Source organism: Mandrillus leucophaeus, unplaced genomic scaffold, assembly GCF_000951045.1.
Source record: "Mandrillus leucophaeus isolate KB7577 unplaced genomic scaffold, Mleu.le_1.0 Scaffold64, whole genome shotgun sequence".
NCBI lineage: Eukaryota > Metazoa > Chordata > Mammalia > Primates > Cercopithecidae > Mandrillus > Mandrillus leucophaeus.
In genome coordinates, this window is record NW_012106919.1 from 5,987,988 (window position 1) to 6,005,464 (window position 17,477).

General features: G+C 45.3%; 1 protein-coding gene across 2 annotated transcripts in view; it reads right to left on the reverse strand.

Moving 5' to 3' along the window:
* The window catches only part of IGSF3 (immunoglobulin superfamily, member 3), a 92,744-nt gene that overhangs the window by 32,784 nt on the left and 42,483 nt on the right, over positions 1-17,477 (reverse strand). For both annotated transcript variants that reach the window (XM_012000833.1, XM_012000832.1), the window contains exons 2-4: positions 9,349-9,726; positions 7,092-7,502; positions 1,233-1,622 (exon numbers count right to left, since the gene is read on the reverse strand). In XM_012000833.1, the coding sequence (XP_011856223.1) occupies positions 1,233-1,622; positions 7,092-7,502; positions 9,349-9,726 (1,179 nt within the window). The remainder of the gene's footprint in view (positions 1-1,232; positions 1,623-7,091; positions 7,503-9,348; positions 9,727-17,477) is intronic.

Here is a 17,477-nt window from a genome sequence, read left to right on the forward strand (position 1 = left end):
AGAGTCTGTGGTTAAGGCAAGCACAGACTGACAGGAAAATAGTAAAGACAGTGGGCATTCAATTCAATAATTTCAATTGTACAGTATTCAGCGAGCACCTACTCTATGCAAAGCACCATGCTAGGCATTGCAGTGGGGGGGAAAGGCTAAGAAACAAAAGAATTTCAAGATAATTAGACATGTATGTGTATGGTTTTTAACAAAATAATAATAAGCATAAAAGAAAACAATCCAGTTGATGAGAAAAGAAGAAAAGAGTGGCAAGAGGACAAGATGACCCCTGTGGCTACTTTTTACTTCACACGTGAAGAGAAATCTTTTCAATATTAAAACATATAAACAAAAATGTAAAGGAAATTATTACAAGGCTTAGAGAAAGAATAGTTTGAGCAGCTGAGAAAAGGTTAAAGGTTAGTCTTAAAACTTTACCATTTGTTTAAAATCAGAGCATTATAAGTTTTTATTCTTTTTACTAAAAACAGAACTATGGGAGAATGAGATTAATAAGAATATCTTGATAATATGAATGTTTAAACACAACACAAGCAAACATCAGTAGTTTCTGGAATCCCTAGCAATGGCCGCTACCCACCCACACAAGGCCAGTCTACATGGAAGCTGGGAGTCCACTGAGGCAGCCTCAGAAATCAGCTAAGCTTAAAAGGCTATGCTCCAGGAAGATGTGAGAGGTCCCACCCACTGACTTTTAGAAATGCAGTTTCAACAGGGAAGAGCCATTTAGGGAAATGCCAGCCTTTATACCTGAAAAACCCAGATGGCAAATTCTTAATAATATACTTTATGATTTAAAATCCTCCCATAAAAGATCAATTCTCCTTAAGTGAGATTTCAAGGCAGGCATCTACCTACTTCTTCTGGGACTTGATTCCCACACAGGAGCAAACAGTTTTCTGGGATTCCTGGTTTCCCTCCAAGCTGAGCTGGCACTGCTTGTGTATGCACAGGGCTGCTAGCACTCGGATATGCCTATGCCCAGCCCTGGCCTGCCAACACACCCCTGATCCTGATCCTCTGCTATGGGGAGCCTGCTAACTGTAGGCAGGTGGGCTAACAGGGAAGAGAGGCCCAACGGTTTTCCCCCAGCTCTGCATTACCTCAAGGGTTCCTTACACCTGCCCTCCCCTCAGCCTCGCCATGCTATTCGCTTTCCCCTACCTCTCCTAAATCATGCTGAGCCAAAGGAGAAGAACGCAGCACATCTCTCTACTTACTAAGGGGGAGGACTATGATGGGGATGTTCTTGGGACGCTTGCTCTCCTTGTCAATGAATTCCCCGGTCACGGTTTTCTCTCGCTCAGTCACCCGGCAGTTGTATTTCCCGCTATCTTCCTGGCGGAGGTGGTAGATCTTCAGCACAAAGACACTGTCACTCTCTTTGGCCACTTTAAGCTGTCCCCTGGCTTCCCGGTGAGCAAATTCACTGTTGAGGACAGGCACAGCGTTAGGGCCCATGGTGGCGATGAGCGAGCTGTTGAAGGCCCAGGAGACAGCAAAGTAACGGTCGGGGACATTCTGAGCCTCCAGGATGCATCTGAACTCCACTGGCTCTCCCACTGTGTGCAGCCGCTTCTCTGTTTCCAGCCGAACAGTGAATTCTTTGTCTGAGAGAACAAGTTAGAAAAGAGACATATCCTGGGTGAATGAGGGCCCCAGCCAAGTAAACCACATCAGCACATTCCCACTACCCTTCCTCTTCTTTACAATACCAACCACGGGGAGGACCACAGTGCTTACTTAGCTTGTGAGAAAAATAACTCAGACCCAGGTTCTCTGAGGCCTAGAGAAACCTCTGAAAATCACAGAGATTTCAAAACTAGTTCAGCCCAGACGGTCTAAGCAAACTGTTACCCCAGTGAAGACCAATGGGGATCAGTCGGAAGCTTTAGATATCTTAGATGAGACCCCCAGGTCAGTGAGAAGCTACTAATACCACTCGAATGGTAGATTACAAAGATATAGCCTTGATATATGCACCCAGAACTCTATTTAAGCAACAGCATTATAAACATTTTCAGCAGATATTGTAAGACTCACCCCACTGAGGTCTGTGGGAGAAAACTACAGAGCGGCCTAGGTGCTGGCCCAATCCTAACAAATGCTCAAGGATGACTATATTAAAATTCCCTCTCTAGCCCCCGCCATGTGAATACTAGAAATAAGATGTAAGTATGACAAAACCTAACAGAATTACACAGAAAAAAATGAAAACAAATGTCTGTTCACTAGTTTACCATCTGTCAGACCAAATCTTTAGGCAGATTTCAGTGGTAGTAGGTACTTTCCCACCGAAGTACCTACTAAGTACTTTTACTTCAGTAGGAAAGTACCTACTTTAGTGGGAAAGTACCTACTAAGTACTCACGTCTGGTTAAACCTTAGTAGGTACTTCCCCACTTAGTAAGTACTTAGTAGGTACTTTAGTGGGAAAGTACCTACTTACGCTGAAAGCCAGGCAGCCTGTGAAATGATTACTAAACCCAAGCAACCTCCAAAGAGCTAGGTGTTTTTTAAATTTTTATTTATTAATTTTTAAATGTTTATTTATTTACTTATTTATCGTGACAGGGTCTCGCTCTGTTGCCCAGGCTGGAGTGTAGTGGCATGATCATGGTTCACTGCAGCCTCAACTTCCCAGGCTCCAGCCATCCTCCCACCTCAGCCTCCCGAGTAGCCACCACATCCGGCTAATTTTTGTTGAGCTGGGTGTTTAACCAGGCACGAGGGGGTGACCAAAGAGGGGCTCATCACCACTAACAGCATCACCACAACCTGTGTACCAGTGTACAGTGGCTATTAATCTCATGAGATAGCTATCGTATCTCATAGGCACCCAGGGCAGAAGTCGGGGGAAGAAAACGGAGTTAAGGGTTAGAGACTGGAGCTGTGACCACCGCCCAGTTCTAGCTCTGTTCCTCTAAAAAGAACACTAAGGGGGCAAAATCCCATGGCACAGACGTTTGAATTCCATGTGGAGTCATTAGCTCCGACCTTGCCTGCCTTCCCTAGACTGGCATTTCTAGCCTTTCCCACTGTCTTCAAGATCGTGCCCATTCATCCCGTCCTAGGCGCTCTTCAAGCAGATGAGGATTCTGTTTCCCAAGAAAACGTAAGAATCACACATGAGCGGCATCCACATTCCTCTTTTCCAGACCCAGCTCAGTTTTACCCCTCCCACTCCTCAGGCTCTCCAGCCCCTCCCCTCCTACATAGGCTGGTGTCCTGCTGCAAACACCCCTTTTTTCCAGTGACCTAACCACTTCCTCTAGCAGCCAAACTTCCTGACAGGGAAAACCACCTCATCAACTCCAGGGCCTCCCCTCCAATGAAGTAGCTGCTGTCACAGCTTCCAGCTCCCAAGGGACAAGTCTTAAGAGGCATGGATTGAAGGAAGCACATTTCTCTCTGCCACCATCTGCCTAGATGCACACACCCGTATGGGACAGTGCCCGTGTTACCTGACGGATATTATCTCTCAGGTCAACCCAATTATTTATAACCCGACATCAATGACAGAAAAGCACTCGTTCCACATAAACACCACTGAAGCTGTGCAAGGGGTACCCTAGACCTCAGACCTTTCCACTGCTCTACGTTAGCCTGGCTGTAACTCTGGCTTTCTTCTTTCAGCAGCCAAAGACGCTTCTCATCTCAGGGGAATCCCCCCATGCTGTGGTGACATCTTCATGTTCCCAGGTTGAAGACACAAGATTTACAGCACATCACCCCCGTTTCTGCCCTTGGTTATACCCAGTCAATTACATCTCTAGAAACTGACCTGTGCTTTTTCCAATACCCCTTCCACTTCAACTCACTGAAATTAGGCTTCACTGACTTAGCAAATGTCACGAATGATCCACCCTACCCCTACCCGCATCCCAACCAGCTTTCCTCAAGTGGGTTGAGGCCTCTGAGCCTGCTCTATGATACCTTCCCTCCTGCTCCTCTTCTTGCTGGCCTGCCCACTCTGTTCCACACTCTCTCACCTGCTTCTCTGGTCACCTCTTACTGCTACTGTTCTCCCAGGCCCTGTCCCATTTTTCCCCCATGGGTTCTTCCGGGGCCCTGATCACTCTCAGGCCCAGTCTCTGAGCCCCAGACCCCTATGTCTGAGGACTCACTGGGTGTTTCGCATACTGAGCATCTCTATCAGAGTCTACCTGATGGACGGGCTCTTTCATTAGAATTTACAAACACAAAAGACAGCCAATGCTGCCACAAATGCAAAGGTACCGCATGTCCTCATTATTGTTCCTTCCCTTCCACAGTTCAAGGAACCCCCGGAGCCCCAGCCCCAGCCCCTGGGCTTCTAGTCAGTTGGACCCCTCCTTCCACTGTGCTCTTTATTCTTTCGCCTCTGGCACCCACTGACCTAGCCATAGCTCTTATTAGCTCTTTTCTACCTGGTCTCTTGACTTCAGACCCAATGGATTTAATCAACCTCCAGGTGGCCTCCACGGGTTTTTCTTTCTGAAACCCTGATCTGATTGTGTTACTCCCTGCTTAAAAATCTCTACCTCCTCTCCAACCGTCTGCAGCAGAGGTTTTCAAACTATTAAGAAGAGGACAAAGGAAGGGGACTTTTTAGTCATATAAAATCTTTTGCCACCCAACATAGAAAACATTCAGTTGAAGCAAGTGGGGGACCACCCAGGCCCTCGCATGCCTTCTCCCTGAACTCCTGGGCGTGCACAAATGCACATGAACACCCACGCACACCGATGTCTAACCTCCTAGGCACCTTTAAGGGGCTCCCAGGGTTCCAAGAACAGCTTGAAAACTCTTGGCCCACAGAGTCAAGCCCCAGCTCTACACTACAGCATTTGGGGCTTCCAGCTGCCTTTCTTCTCATCACGCACATCCAGAACTCAACATCCGGAACTAGTCATACTTGACTTCTTTCTGCTTGCCAAACATATCAAACTCTTTTGTACTTTTATGCTTCTCCTCCTGCTGACTCCTTAAGCTTCCAGACTCAGTTCAAGTCAAGAAACTTATTGGCATTCCTGGATTTGTCTTATCAACCATCCCATTCAGAGAAAACTTATGGTTGCAAGAACACTTCCTATTTCCAGTATTCCCAGAGCACTCTATACAAATGCTATCAATGCACTTAGCACATTCTACTTGGTCACTGTTTCTCCGGTCTGCCTAAGTGCAAGGACCAGTGCTAGTCATCTTTGAAGCCCCTAATGCCTATCACCACCACACCTTCAATGCTGTGGAGACTAACTACACGTTTACTGAAACGAACTAAGAGAAGGGTAGAGTTGAAGATGCAACTGCTGAACCTAAGCAGCACAGGAATGCAGAGTGAAGTCATCAACTTTTTTTGCACTTAGTTTTCCCTCTGCTGGCTTAGTCTAGATACATTTTCAGGGTAAACTCAAAAAGTTCTAATTCCAAATTGGTAAGATTAAAATAAAGAAGATTAACCGATGCAACCTAATTTAAAAGCATTAAGACTCAAAATTTGGCCCAAACTTTTGAAGCTGATCTTAAAACTATCCAGGAAGGGAAAGGATAAATATAAAGTAAAGCCCCTTGGATAGATTTTTTAATACTGAAATATCCACAAGCTGCTAAATGTCCTACAGAGCAGATAAAGTGCTCCCCATCCGGGAACCCAACCCCTATGGTAAAAGATCTCACATACATTAGATGACTTATTAAAATGATGTCCAGAGAATTGCTTCTGCCCTAGAAGCTTTGCTTGAAAAAATGTAGATAGCAGAAGAATCACCTGGGAAGTGTGCCAGAAATCCAGCTTCCCAGGTCCCATCCCAGGAGCCTCCAAATGAAGACTTCTGGGATGAAGCCCCAAAATGTGTACTGTTAGCTGAGTCTGAAGCATTACTCTAGAATGGCAGAGAAAGTATGCAAAGACCCAGACAACTGACTGCAGCAAATGGGACAGGGAGTCCAAGAGACAGGTCCTGAAGAGGGACCCCACCTATACTGGGACTCCCCAGCTCATTTCCCAAAAGCCACACCTCCACTCACTCACCAGAACCACCACAGTCCTCGCCAGAAGTGAGCAACCGCACAAGGAAAGGCTTTCAAGCCACTCATCGCAACTTAGTGATGGCACAACAGCCACGGTCCACCAAAGCTGGGGGAACTGAAGGCCCATGTGAGAACCTGCCCTCAGCCCAACAGAGGCAGCCAGCGACAGCCATCAGCTTTGGCCTGGAGCTTGGTGGGCTCAGGAGCCTGGGGAGATAGAGTCTGGGACCATAGGAGATACCAAGAGGAGCCAGGGCCCTAGGGTTTCAGCTGGCTGTGCCACCATCATTTTGCCTTAGCTCTAAAGACATCACACAACCTCCTCAGGACCCCTTCCAGGCCTTAAGAAAACATCTAGAGTGGAAACTGGTACTCTCAGACTGGCCTTATCAACATGCCCTATGACGACTCCTGAGCCCCAACATAAAGTAATCTGCATTCAGCATCCTCACCTGCAAAATAGAAATACAACCACCTACTCACCTCACAGAACGTCTGGGAGATGGTGAAGTAATATGTGATAAAGTATTTTGGAAATTACAAAATATCACCAAAGACTATTACTAGATAAAAAATAATAACTTAAGACAAAACTTCTCTAGTTCATAATGTTAGACCTTGGATGGAAGTCTCATTATCTCAAATGTCTTCTGCAAATGAAACCAGATGGGCACCTGAGGAAAGCAACATCATTAAACGGGGCAGCAACTGTGGCTAATGGGAATGAAAGCCCAGAGTTTTAAAATACAAATAGTTTCTCAGAAATCTCCCAATTTTTAACATGAGTTTCTAATTCAAAAAAGTGTAAACACCATGTAGGTCAGAGAAAGCATGTCTCTAAGCAGGATTCAGTCTGTGCAGCACCTGCCTGTGACTCGGGTCTTAGGATACCCCTGTCAGGCACATCCCTCAGCTCCCTCCGGCTGCACAGGAGATCAGTTTTAACTTCACATGAAAACCAGCTGTCCTGGTAGAGGCCCCCAAAGAAGGAGTCTCCACATCCTCCCAGTATCTGACAGCCTTCACCACCAGGTAAAGGACAGGACAAGAGGCTCAGAGAAACTGACCAGTTGGCTGGACGTTGACCACGGCTCCCTCGGAACGCTTTCGGGTCATAGCATACCATGACCCATCCGGATCCTGGATCCACTCAGCAGCCTCGCAGTAGAACTCGCCCTGGTCGGAAGGCTGCAGGTGGAAGATGGTGAGGCGGAAGGTGGTCCTCCCCAGCTTGTCCAGCCGCACCTCCCCCAGGCTCTGCCTCTGGGCATATTCGCTGCTGGAGTGAAGCATGAAATCTCGGCTCAGGGAGATGACCTCCACGGGCTTCTCGCCACCTTTCTGCCGGAGCCAGGCCACAGACAGGTGGCTGTGCTGAACGGTCTCCGAGGTCACCTCACAAGTGAGCTCCAGCGGGTCCTGCTCCACTCTGTGCAGAGTCTGGGGCATGGCAGTGGTCTGCAGGGAGTCTGGGATCACTGCAACACAGAAATGTCCCGAGAGTGCAGTCACAAAGCCACAGAATCTGAGACTCCCAGGGCCTAAGCTCCCATTCCATGCAGGCGTCACTGCCCTGCATCCCTAACAGTCATCCTTGAACCATCCATTCAAGGTCACAGACAGCCCCAAATGCACATAAACAGAAAGTTTTCTGTTTGGATTTGGAAATGCATTATTTTGGTGCTTACACCTACCTGTTTGGTATTTTAATAACACTTGGATGAAACATGGGGTGTATTTCATATTATATAATAAATGAACTCCCTGAAAATACTGTCTTTAAACAATTGTCTTACAGGTCAAATAACATTTGTTGTTCATTCTGGCACTGCTTTGAGATACTTTAACTTCACTTCTGACTGATCCTCAAATGGAAATGCCTCCTGGAACTTTTAGTTTTACATTTGTATACAGCATCCTTATTTTCCCCTTTCTCTCCTTCCCACATCCCAATTCTGTAACTTACTTCAGCAGTACAGCCCCAGGAAGACAATTTTTTTAAAAAAAAAACCATTTTTGGCAGAAAAAAATCATCATCATACCCTATTTTTAGTATGTTTAATTTTCACATAATTCATCCATCAAGGGGTCCTCACTGGAAGGAAGCGACAGTCTGGAGAGATTCTGGCAAGAGAAGAGATTTTCTCTGTGATCTCTTGGTCAGAATCATACCCTGATCCTTCCTTGCATCTTTCTGGAGATTAAATAGCACCACCTCTTTGTCTGATGAGAGTACCTTAGTCACAACTAGTATGTGCTTTCTCCCTGTTCTCACCCAAGGATTGGGTCTTAAAGGTCTCCTGCTGGGAACGGCCGAGTGCGGTGGCTCCCACCTATAATCCCAACACTTTGGGAGGCTGAGGGAGGCAGATCACCTGAGGTCGGGAGTTCGAGACCAGCCTGACCAACATGGAGAAACCCCATCGCTACTAAAAACACAAAATTAGCTCAGCGTGGTAGTGCATGCCTGTAATCCCAGCTACTCGGGAGGCTGAAGCAGGAGAATTGCTTAAACCCAGGAGGTGGAGGTTGCAGTGAGCCAAGATCGCACCATTGCACTCCAGCCTGGGCAACAAGAGCAAAACTCCATCACACACACACACACACACAAAAGGTCTCCTGCTGGGACACAGACTTGTTAGAGAAAGAAAAAGGAAAACCCACTGCTTAGTTGTGATAATAAAAACTAGAAATTAAGATAGGCAGAAAAACAGAACAGCCTTGATATGGTTAACCCTTTGACACTGACAAACACTATGACCAGGGCTGCCCACATTGGAAGCTCCTGCATCCCTCTTCTTCATGTTTCCTTCAGCATTAAGGAGCAACAAGGGAGACAGCCAGTTCATAGTTCCTTACGCATGGAGCCAAAGGATCTGCAATGTACGAGGTCTGAGCAAGGACCCACAGCCACATGTGCTTCCTGCTTCAGCAGTGCCCCGTGGGTCTCAGAGCTGCCCAAAGGCCTATCCTTCTGAGAGGTTTCTCCTCTCTTCCAACTGATGTCATACGTCTCATCTTCCTTGTCATTCAGATCATCAACCACAAACATCTTGCCTTATATTTTCATATCCCTTTTCACCAGTTACAGTGTTAACTTATGAAATTCTTAACATCTGCATTAGACCTTTTTAAAGTTTCACCCTCAACCACCTATTAGTAAACTAAAGAAATTTAGTTTACTTGTGCTATCTGTTGACCCCTAAAATATGTGGGGATTTTGGGGACTTTTTTAAAGTCAAATGCATGGCATAAAGCAAAATTACACTACTAAAGAACTGAGTCAGGCCAGATGTGGGCCATGCGAAGACAGCATCTCCTTACCCACTAGGTTCATCTTTGCACTGTAACTCCCAAAGTATTGCTTATCAGTGCTGGGTGTGTGGCATTCGTACTCCCCGGCATCCCGGGCCTGAAGATCTGTGATGTGCAATAGGGTTGAGTTCCCCTGGACTCTTTCTATGAAGATCTTCCCTCCACGGACGCGCTGGGTGTAGATGGCATAGGGGAAGGAAGAGTCCACGGTGCTGACGATCTGCACCTCTCGCTCTGGAGATGAAGGCAGGTAAATGGACCACTGGAAATTCTGCTCCGAAGGTCCCTGGTAGCCACTCACATTGCACCAGATGGTGATGTGGGAGCCCTCCGTGCGGTACAAGGGTCCTTCCTGAACGGTGACCTGCCGCTGTGCTGACACCACACCTACGAGGGAGAAAAAACACAGGCAACATGCTCACTCACTTCTCAGACCAAAATGCAAAGTAGGCAGCAGTCTCCAAAGGGTTTGTTATTTGTGTGACATGATAATAATATAAATAGCTTACTGGCCCTTTCAAAGGCGCTCTGTGATTTATAAATATTAATTAAAACACTCTGTGGTAAAGCACGGTCCCTAATTTGCATATATGGGAATTTGATCATGCCAAGATGTGCTTTTGTTACTTATTCAACAGCTGACCCTTGGGAATTTCATTTAGTCCCTCTGTTTGTCATTTATGTGGCAGTTTTATATCTATTTATTAATGCTGTTTATAAAGTTTTTAATAAAACGAGCAGGAAAAGTTGAATCCTTGGCACAAATTCAGATGAAAACAAATAAAAGCAACCGTCTAGAAATCTGGTTGAAATTAAATGCTTCTTCCTTGGTCCGAGCGCTGGTGGGAGGGAGTCCTGGGAGCACCTTTTTTCTGGTGCCACACCCTTCGTTTTCCCATGTGGCTGCTCCCCTACACCACTCCCAAGGAGCATTCCTTAGTTTCTCTTCCCTCCATAAACAGAGGCAGAGCTGAGCTCCTGCAGACTGCTATCGTTTTAAACTGAGCACGCCCAAATACTAATGTGAAGGGCTGAAGCAGATCCCTGATGCCCAGACTCCCACAAATTGACAAAGGGGACAGTGCCCAGCTAAACCTATGACTAGGACAGTCAGGCTACCCTTGAGTTTCCCACTCAGATTCCCCCGCTGACCTCCTGCCTTCTGGCTGAGATAGCGTTGTCCAAGGTCACTCTGCCTGCCTTCTCCATGTTCTTCTTAAAGTGGCATGGTGAGTTTAATTTCTCATTTCATGCCAACTCAACACTGATTGTGCATGGGTCACTCAGAAGGTAGGAGGGGGCACACCCCTGCCTCTCCCTTTCGGCAGTGGTCACGCACTGCAGGTTGTGAAAAGCGCAGGTGAGTTCTAGGCACAGCTTTGCCACCAATTAGAGCTGGTTGTGTCATCTCAAACAAGTTGCTTTTCTTCTCCAGACCTTGATCTCCTCATCTATCAAATGATTTCTAAGAAGGCGGCTTTGGAGAGGACTAGCATGGGTTCCGATGCTGGCTTTGTCATTTATTAACTGTGATCTTGGATAAGCTACTTAACCTCTCTAAGCCTCAGTTTTCTCATCTGTAAGATGGGGATAATAATGGGTGCCTCATAGGGTTATTGAGAAGATCTAATAACATCTGTAAAGCCCCTAGCACACAGCCTAGCCCACAATCGGTCCTCAATAAAGAGCTGCTGGCTAAGATATCTTTTGGCTGGAACATTCTGTGGCTCTGGATCCATAGAGGACAGGATTTGGCCAATGACTGCTTAAGGACATTTCAAAGGCCTCTTGACAATGACACCATCACTGGGCCGCCCATGTCCTCCCACAGCTGCAGCCCATTCTTGTGATAGCTTCCCTTTTCCCCCACAAATGGGAATGGCGGCTGCCCCGGCTATGCCTATCTGAAGTGGATCCAGCTGGTGAACAGCCGGGACAGCTTGAATACTAGTGGAGTGAAGCTCTCAGCCCCGCTCAGCAGGGTACTGTGCCTCAGTGTAAGCTGATCTAATCTGCAAGATGACAGACCTCAAAACGGCCCATACAATGAAACGCCCATGGCTCGCAAAACTTTAATTCACGCAGAATCTTTCCTCACAAACAAAATCTTACACAGAACCCATCCTGGCTTCAGCAGAATCAGGAAAAATAAAAAATTGGCAGGGGAAGGAAACAGAACAAGTGGTATGTGAATTTATTTGATATATTCTGGTTGATGGCATTAATTATGATATTTAAAGTCACCATGAGGACAACTCTTTAGTAATATCAGTATGTTAAAATATGCCGTATAACATTTTTGCTATATGTAGTCATGCACTGAGTAACATTTCAATGAGGAAACACATGTACAACAGTTATCCTGTAGGATTATAACGGAGCATATATAGAGATCTAGTATATGGCACTTAATATTGGCATGGCAGATCAAGTAGGGGAAATGACTGATATTCAGTAACAGTGCTGGGACATTTGATTTTCCATATGAAAATGTATAAATGAAAATATATATCCCATCTAGGTTTGTTAAAATACACCCTGTGATGTTCACACAAGGATGAAATTGCCTAATGATGCATTTCTCAAAACATATCCCCATCATTAAGTGACCCATGACTGTATATATACACACACACATATATGGTGACATTTGAATCAAATATTTGCAGTATTCCTGAAACACAGAACATTTTGCAAACAATTTAACTACATTCATAACATTAGGTATCCTGTGAATTGCAGTGTTCTGTGACAGAGCAACTACAACCAACCCCCATCCATCTCCTGCAAAGAAGGCTGGATGCAGGTCAGGGTACACCAGCATCTTCAAGGACTGCTTCTCAATCCTGGACCTACATTGGAATCACCTGGGGAGCTTTTAAAAACTAACAGTGCCTGGACCCCACCTGACATAACTGGTCTTAGGACTAATTAGGATTATTTTTAAAGCTCCACAGATGATTAAAATCAGGTGTAGCAAAGCACTGTTACTTTAAAGTGTCTCTACCTACATGGTGCCAGCGAAGTGCTCAAATGAAATATCTTAAGGCTCTCACTAGCTTTAAGCTTCTCTCTTTGGTAGAGACCCAATCCCTGGTTCAAGAAAGTTTCATTCTCCTCTAGTCTTCCCCAGTGCAAAAGAAAACAGCTGAGACCCATCAGATACTGGCTCTTGTGATGCAATAATGAGTTTAACCAGAATGCATCCTATTTACAGACTTTACAAAGGCACTTGGCCAGCGGATCGTGAATGTCCTCCCCACCCAAAGATAAACAGTGTTAAGTGGCCTGAATGAGCCAGGACAGCAGGGTCAAATCAACTTGCCTAGGCCGGAAGCAGGTTATAAACAACCTGGACAAATAACTAACTACTGGACTGCACTTCAACCACACACATTCAGCTGCACCTGTTTATTAAATATGTCCTTAATTTCCCTCTGCCCCACAAAGGGCTTCTGACCCCTGAAAATAATGCTTCTCAACATAACAATAAAAATAAATGTTTTCTTCTTGGCAGTTTAATTCCCTTTCCACATACCCGCCCCCCTCCCCATTTCCTTCTAATGGTAATACCCTGCTGTGCAGACCTCTGCTGCCTCCAAAGAGACACAGGCCCCCAACCCTGATCAGGGCATCCTCTGACCCACAGCCCCTCTATCTCCCCTCTCAACCTACAACAGAAGGTTCCTCCCAGGCAAGGATCATTTTTTTATTATTATTAACTTTTTAAACTTTAGACATTCTGTACTCTTTGGATTACTCTGCAATAAGCAAACATGACTTCTGTAATATAAAAAGAAAGATCAAAATGTTATATATAGCTGCATGAAAAGAACTAGAAAGAAAATACTAGGTGACAGGATGGCAAGTGATTTTTATTTTTTTCTTAATATTTTACTCCCTCCCCCAGTCCTCTGCAATGAGTATGTACCAGTTTAATAACTAGAAAAAAATTTTAGCCAAAAATAAAAATAATGCATATTTGCTATATAAAATTTCTTCTGTATTCACTACTGTAGTATCTTTTATATAGATACTGGTCAGTGATTTCATCAGTCATACCCATGTAATGAAACCCCATATGAAAACCCTAAATAATGCAGTTAGGAGAGCTTCTGGGTGCTGGGAGCAGCATGCACCAGGAGAGGGCGTGGGCAGTCAGCACTACTCCCCTCTCAGACCTTGCCCTGTGCACTAAATAGGACTGACCTATGTGACCAGTAGGAAATGCACAAATGGTGGAATGTGACTTCCAGGGCTAAGTCATAAAAAGACAAGCACGATGTTATGAGGACATCAAAGCAGCCGTACGGGGGGGACCACATTGAGGCCTCCCGCCAACAGCCAGCACTAACTTGCTAGCATGTGACTGGAAGTAGATTCCACCTTGGAAGTAGATTCTCCAGCCTCAGTCAACTCAGTCAAGCCTTCAGATAATGTCAACCCCAGGCATCTTTCTGTTGTTGTTGAGACAGGGTCTCACTCTGTCACCCAGGCTGGAGTGCAGTGGTGCAATCAGAGCTCACTGCAGCCTTGACCTCCGAGGCTCAAGTGATCCTTCCACATCAGCCTCCTGAGTATCTGGGACCACCAGCACACACCACCATGCCTGGCTAACTTTTGTATTTCTTATAGAGATGGGATATGGTTGGGGTCTGTGTACCCACCCAAATCTCATGTTCAATTATAATCCCCAATGTTAGAAGTGGGGCCTGGTGGGAGGTGACTGGATCACAGGAGTGGATCTTTCATGAATGATTTAGCACCACCCCTTTGGTGCTGTTCTCGTGAGAGTTCTCACAGGATCCAATTGTTTAAAAGTGTGTGGCACCTCCCCCTCTCTCTCTCTTGCTCCTGCTTTGGCCATGTAAGGCATGCCTGCTTCCCCTTCGCCTTCCACCATGATTGAAAGTTTCCTGCAGTCTCCCCAGAAGCCAAGCAGATGCCAGCATTATGCTTCCTGAACAGCCTGTGGAACTGTGAGACAATTAAACCTCTTTTCTTTATAAATTCTCCAGTCTCATGTATTTCTTTATAGCAATGTGAGAACTGACTAATACATAGGGTCTCACTATGTTTCCCAGGCTGGTCTCAAACTCCTGGGTTCAAGTAATCCTCCTGGCTTTGCTTCCCAGAGTGCAGGGATTACAGGCACAAGCCACTGAACCTGCCCCTTTCCTCCCCACAACATCTTGACTGCAACCTCCTGGGAGACTCCAAGTCACAAGTACCCACTTAAGATATTATTGACTTTCTGAACCACAGAAACTGTGAGATAATAAACATCTATTGTTCCTTTAAGCCTTAAGTTTGGGGCTTTTTTTTTACACCAATATATAACTAATGTAGACACCTGCAGTACCTAAGATTGAATGCAAAATTTTGTTACATACACATGAGTGTGTTCTTCTGGGAAAAGAGTCCATAAATTTCAAAAGATTCTCAAAGGAATTCAAGACCCAAAAAGATTAAGAAACATTGCATCAGACAATAACGTGCCAATGAGCAAGGTCCTTTTCTTTTAGATTGAGTTTTGAAATCACCCATCCCACAAATACATGATACCACTTAACTAGTTTTTCAAGGTATTTCTTGTTCAAAGATGCTCCCACTTTTTCTTTGTGCTCAAGTCCTAGACAAACCTGGCTAGGAGCAGGAGGTATGATTCAGGAGTTAGTGAGCAGGGAGGGGTCACTGTGCCTGGGAAAGCCAGCTTCTCATGCAATTTTTGGAATATGACTTGGCTCACAAACCTGTATCTGTAGGCACAGGATCCAACTTACATGTTCAAGATGTGTGACTAAGCATGTGAAAGTGTCAAAGGGATTGACCTCACCATTTTACATCAACTCTTCCAGTTGTGGCCCCTACAATCATCAAACTCGTTCAGCACCCCGCTCCTCCAAATTCTGCATGTGACTCAGCCACACTAGTATCTTTCTTCATCTATAAGATGAAAATAATACAATGCACCGTGTAGCAATCCCACAGGAGACCCTAGAGATCAAATCATACTGTGAAAGCCACCAAATGAATATTTTAAAATTTCATCTCATTTCTACCAATGTGAGATATCAATCTAAAAACAGGATCAATCTTTGTAAGTACAAAAGCATTAAAAAGAACATTAAGTTTGGGTTAAAAGTGCAAAACTGCATATGCAGTAAAACTACTGATTAAAAAAAAAAAAATCCTACACCTACAAAAACAACCAAACAAAACATTGATGACACTGGTCTGAATCACTGAATGGTGAGAATATGAGTGATTTTTCTCCTCTCCTATTTTTCTCAATACCTTTTTTCTATTATCTCCTTTTTTAAATAAGCAAGTATACATTGTTCTAAACTGAAGATAAATGATCATGATGAGTAGCACTTTCCCAGGCACTGTCCTAGTTGCTCTGCATACATCATCTCATTTAATCCTCACAACAGCTGAATGGGGTCGATTTCATTATAGCCACATATACCAAACAAGGAAATGGTCTTCAAGGTTAAGTAACCTTCTCATGACACAGAATGTGACTAAGAGTTTTCTTACTCCATGGCTCACACTGAATGTGCTCTGTGAATATCAGTGAGAAGTAATAAAGCACTGACTGGATCTTCTTGCCCACCTGGTCCTAAAAGAAGTGATGGGGAATCTGTGCAGTCCCAAGTTAAAAAATGGGAACTGAACTGAGCTGCCACAGCATGCTGAATAGGTGGAGTCCAGGTCAACTTAGTGCTTCATGGAACTTAAAGGCTCCAGAGAGAGAGAGCAATGGGGAAAGCCACTTCCACAGCCACATCGGTGACAACTTCTGGGGATTCTCACCTGTCAGCCTTCTGCCAAGGAAGGACAGGAAGTGGCATGGGCTAAAAGATCCTGTGTTTGACATCTTTCCAGATCAGGTGACAGGAAAACCACAAGACTTGAACCCTTCCAATAAGGACAGCCAGCACTTATTGAGCCTCAGCCAGGTAACTGTTCCAAGTACTCTGCTTGTATAACCAGCTTTAACCTTCACAACAGCCCTCTGAGGTAAATACTCCTAGTGACCTCACTTTGCAGATGCAGAACCTGAGGCAAGGAGTTAGGGAGTAAATGAAGCTGACTAAAGACACCTGCACTGGTGTGTCACAGTGGCTCACGCCTGTAATCCCAGCACTTTGAGAGGCCAAGGCAGATGGATCACTTAAGGTCAGGAGTTTGAGACCAGCCTGGCCAACATGGTGAATCCCCAGCTCTACTAAAAATACAAAAATTAGCCAGGTGTGATGGCACACGCCTGTAATCCCAGCTACTCAGGAGGCTGAGGCAGAAGAATCGCTTGAACCTGGGAGATGGAGGTTGCAGCAAGCCAAGATCACACCACTGCATTCCAGCCCACTAGGTCAAGGTCACTGCCATCGAGGGACAGTCTAACTAAGGTCCAGATGGCAGAAGTGGAGCCATCAAACCAGGACAGCTTGAGGTTCAGTTTCCTAACACCACAGGTGCAAGGACCTTATCTGAATCCATACTTTCATCAAAAATGTCCCTTGAGGCCAGACACAGTGGCTCATGCTTGTAATCCCAGCACTTTGGGAGGGCAAGGCAGGTGGATCCCCTGAGGTCAGGAGTTTGAGACCAGCCTGGCCAATATGGTGAACCCCTGTCCCTACTGAAAATACAAAACTAAAAATACAAAATCTAAAAATTAAAAATACAAAAATTTAGCCCGACAAGGTGGTGCATACCTCTAGTCCCAGCTACTCTGGAGGCTGAGGCAGGAGAATCGCTTGAACCCAGCAGGCGGAGGTTGCAGTAAGCCGAGATCATGCCATTGTACAGTAGCCTGGACAACAGAGCGAGACTCTTATCTCAAAAAAAAAAAAAAAAAAAAAAAAAGTCCCTTGAGCCCTCGAGCCCGGGAGGTTGAGGCTAACATGAACAATGATTGTACCACTGTACTCCAGCCTGGGTGACAGAGCGAGATCTTGTCTCAAAAAAAAAAAAAAAAAAAAATGGCTCTTGAAACAGCCATCAACTCCCACGTAATAAATGCACTGCCACAATCCAGCAGCAAACCTAAAGATCAGTGTGAATTCCTAAGTCTTCCCCTTCACTGACTTCCCACAGCATGGGCAGTAGCTGTGAGACCCTGGGCTGGT